This window comes from Cyprinodon variegatus, unplaced genomic scaffold (genome assembly GCF_000732505.1).
Source record: "Cyprinodon variegatus isolate N-32 unplaced genomic scaffold, C_variegatus-1.0 Scaffold448, whole genome shotgun sequence".
NCBI classification, from domain to species: Eukaryota; Metazoa; Chordata; class Actinopteri; order Cyprinodontiformes; family Cyprinodontidae; genus Cyprinodon; species Cyprinodon variegatus.
In genome coordinates, this window is record NW_015150901.1 from 108,915 (window position 1) to 112,742 (window position 3,828).

General features: G+C 36.8%; 1 protein-coding gene across 1 annotated transcript in view; it reads right to left on the bottom strand.

The window, feature by feature from the left end:
- LOC107093830 (neural-cadherin-like) overlaps positions 1-3,828 on the bottom strand; it is a 501,663-nt gene that overhangs the window by 99,323 nt on the left and 398,512 nt on the right. The window contains exon 33 of the mRNA XM_015389130.1: positions 1,757-1,937. Within this exon, the coding sequence (XP_015244616.1) occupies positions 1,757-1,937 (181 nt within the window). The remainder of the gene's footprint in view (positions 1-1,756; positions 1,938-3,828) is intronic.

The following is a 3,828-nucleotide window of genomic DNA, read 5'->3' on the forward strand; positions in this document are numbered from 1 at the left end:
ACGCTATGGACAGCGGAAAGATGCAAGAGGAGGAGAGTTTGAGTCGGACGTGGTGATGAGTCTCCTCCATCATACATTTTTTATTTAGAGGAGGAAAGCAGGACGAAGATGCAGAAGCTTGGTTTGGTGTAGAAGGCTTACAGCCGTACATGTCTGAGCCCTTGCCTCGCAACGCTGCCAGTTCTGTTAGCTCTACGCCTGCCGAAGATGCAGACGTCCATCCCAGTGAACACTGGGACGGAACTCAATGGGAAAAGAATTGTTTGCGTATATTAGCTGCAACATATGATTTAAGATGCTATCACCGAAATTAGGTGTTCAGGCTGATGTATAACTAACTGGCCTGCATAAGGTAAGGAAATTTTAAGATTTTAAGACAGGATTCTTTTTTAAATAGAAATGTTCTAACTTTTGGGACAATATGGTCTGATAAAGCATACATTTATATACAAGTTTAAGTCAGAATGATTTGACATTTAAATATGACTTCCCTACGATTTTAAATAGAAAGCTTTAATGCAACTTGATTTTTATTGGATGTTTTGTGGACAGACGTCCACTGAGCTGACGTGATGAAGTTAGACAGATTGAGAATCCATCCAGAGGATTTGGCCTGCATCATGGGCTCCATTAGGTTGGTCTGTCTTAAAGCAGTGCAACAGGAGTGCATTCTGTCAGTAGAAAGAAGGCTTCAGCCCATCAAACGTTTCTTACAGTAAAGCCCATGTCTGCCCACAGAGGGCGTTTCTTTCTGCTGCATTATGACAGCTCTGCAGTTAAACAGATGAAAGATCAAGGCTACTTCTAATCTTAGATTTACCAGCTTCTTTCTTTTCATCTCAGGATTAGGAAGCTGAGAAACTTTAGGTTTCTGTCTGACTCTAAACTCTTGATAACCCTTTCAGTGTTTAATTCAATGATATTTAGAAATTTCCTTTTCTTGTTATAAATGCCTCATTTTTCTGAGTAGAATGATCCGCTTTGGTCTCTGAGCGTTTGACTTTGTATTTGTTCTTGTCTTCCCTTTGCTGACTGGTTGGATAAGTAATGAGTTTAATATATTGGTCTATATTTGGTTAATTATGAAAAAGTTCTTTGTTCCTAATCAAGTTCTACACTAGGAAAATAATATTTCTTAAAATAAGTTAATTCTATCTTGAATTGATTATATAAGTGAAACACTTTGAGAAAGGATGAAGACAATTTACATTTGAAATAAGAAAAAACAATTGCCAATTTATTTCAAGTGCATATTATCTGACTATATTATTTTAAGAGTAAAAATACTCATTCCATTGGCAGATACTCTTTTTTTCCTGCTCAAAGTGAGGGTAAATACACTTAATTCTGGAAATGTTGAATTATTTCTACGGTAGTAGAAGTAAAAATGTCTTATATTAAGTGTTTATCCTTGATTTGAGCAGTCAAACTAGATAGTTTGCCAATGGAATACAGTAAGTAGTTTTACTCCTAAAATAAGATAATTGGATAATATGCACTTGAAATTAGACAATACAATTGTGTTTTCTTATTTTAAGTGTAAATTATCTTGTTCCATTGGCAAAATATCTCTTTTACCTCCTCAATCCCAGAAAAATTAATTTACTTTAAGAAAAAATGACTTATCTAGATCTAGATTTTTTCCAGTATAGATCATTTTTGCAGTGTACCCCTTAAGAACATTCAGATAAGTCTTTGAATTTGACTGAAAGTGCTGAAGGTGTATTCCTACTTCAAAGTGAGACTGAGGGTTTACCTGCATTCATGTACTCTCCACAGGTCCACACAGGTAAAAGGAGGTTTACAGTGGTTCTTCTTGCAGGAGTCAGATGAGCATCCAGGGGAGAGACCTTGAGCGCTGACCTGGGAAACCCCGTCCCGTGGTTGGCTGTCCAGCGGCATGTAACGACCGTTGAGGCGTAGATCCCTCATGCAGCCTGCAGGACAAACAATCAGAGTGGAGGACTCAGTGGAACTGGGATAAATCTGCACCAACATTAAAGAGAACCCCTGTGTCACTGATAGATCAGAGGCTTATTTTCAATTTACCAAAAAGGTTTTACACTGTCAGCAGGTTTTAGAGTCAGTTATCGAATTATAGAAAAAAATGCACTAAGATTAAAGTCAGCAATGTGTTTAGATGTGGGATATATAGCACTTTGTGGTCTTTAGTGCATTGTTTTCTGCTCCCATTAGAGGTTCTGCAAGTGCAGACAACTGATACAATTATCAGAGTTTGAAGATATGCAATTCATTCATCAAATTATTAATTTTTATTTTCATTTAAATACTGAGTTATGTAGGTATGAAAGACATCTGAACCATCTAAATGTATATCTACACCTTGTAGATGTGGTATCTCAGTGCAAGAGGCGGGAAACAAAAGGATCCTAACTAAATGAACATCTCTGTTGGATAATGTCACCTCATGCTTGAAGCTGGTGCTGAACTGGACAGCTCCTTCAGTGACAGACTGCTGCACCCTAAATGCACCAGGGAGCGTTATCACAGACCCTTCCTCCAAGCAGCTGGACGACTTTAGAACCACCACTGTTCCCAACAACCTCAATCACTTGTTACATTTATGATGATTTTGCACAGATTTTATCAGTTATATAACATGCTGCTGTCATTTTGCACATCTCTGATGTTGCTGCTATTTTCAAATATCCGTTACTGTAAAAATGTCCATAGCTGAATATTGGTTATTTATTCTCCAGGTTCACAGTTTTTTGTATTGTTAAAACACTTAACAGCATATCATTGTTTATTGTTATTCTTATACATTTGTCTAAGTTCCTTATTTGTATGACCATTTTTTACATAATCTTTTTGCTGCTGTAATCACAAGATTTTTCCCATTCTGGGACAATAAAGGGAATTTTCTATTCTATTCTATTCTATTCTATTCTATTCTATTCTATTCTATTCTATTCTATTCTATTCTATTCTATTCTATTCTATTCTATTCTATTCTATTCTATTCTATTCTATTCTATTCTATTCTAAGTTTAGTTCTCATGCTAACTCCAGCTAGTGGCGTTATCCTTGTGAAGGAGCCACTGCAGGCAAAGCAAAGTATGTCATCTGTAAGATTTATACTGTGTTTTATTTGACCTGTGAGGAGCTTTGCTTGTGATTCTTTATAAAAATGTTTGGTTTTATGATCTTGAATATAACTATTTCCTTTATGTGACATTTTATCACAATATAAAGCAATAAACTTTACAACAATGTTTATCAAACACAGACAGCATCCATCTATGCTCATTTTTTGGTTTTCACCACGATGGACAGAGTTCTGGAGATGCAAGAATCCTGCTGGATGCTCTGAACAGTTTGTCAGAGAGTCTTCTGGTTTTTTTTTTATGTAAAGGGCTGCTACATGTAAGCTGTTACAGGAGCAGCCATTGAAAATGGCCCTTCCCAGTCAAACACCAGCCGAATGGCAGCCAACTTCCAGCCACTGGAGTGACCCCCTCGTGCATATTTTTTTTTATTCGGACTCCACCCTTTCACTAAATTACAGGGTCTGACCAGGAGATGACGCTTCTCTTTAGATCTTAGTGTCCACAAATCATCATAGAAAGAATATTTTAGTATAAATATTGATGTTAAAAAAGGAATATTAGGGGACCAGCCAAGGACCAGCAAAGGGCCCATCAAGGAAAGTGGTGAATTTTTGAACGGCTACTACTGTAAATGCTCATTAGCACTCATTCTAAAATGGATTATTGATGCCAACGCAAAAGCTAGGATCCAAATAGAGGGACTGATTTCTATAAAGGGCGTTTTGTTTCAATTAAATTAAAGGGATAGTTCGGTATA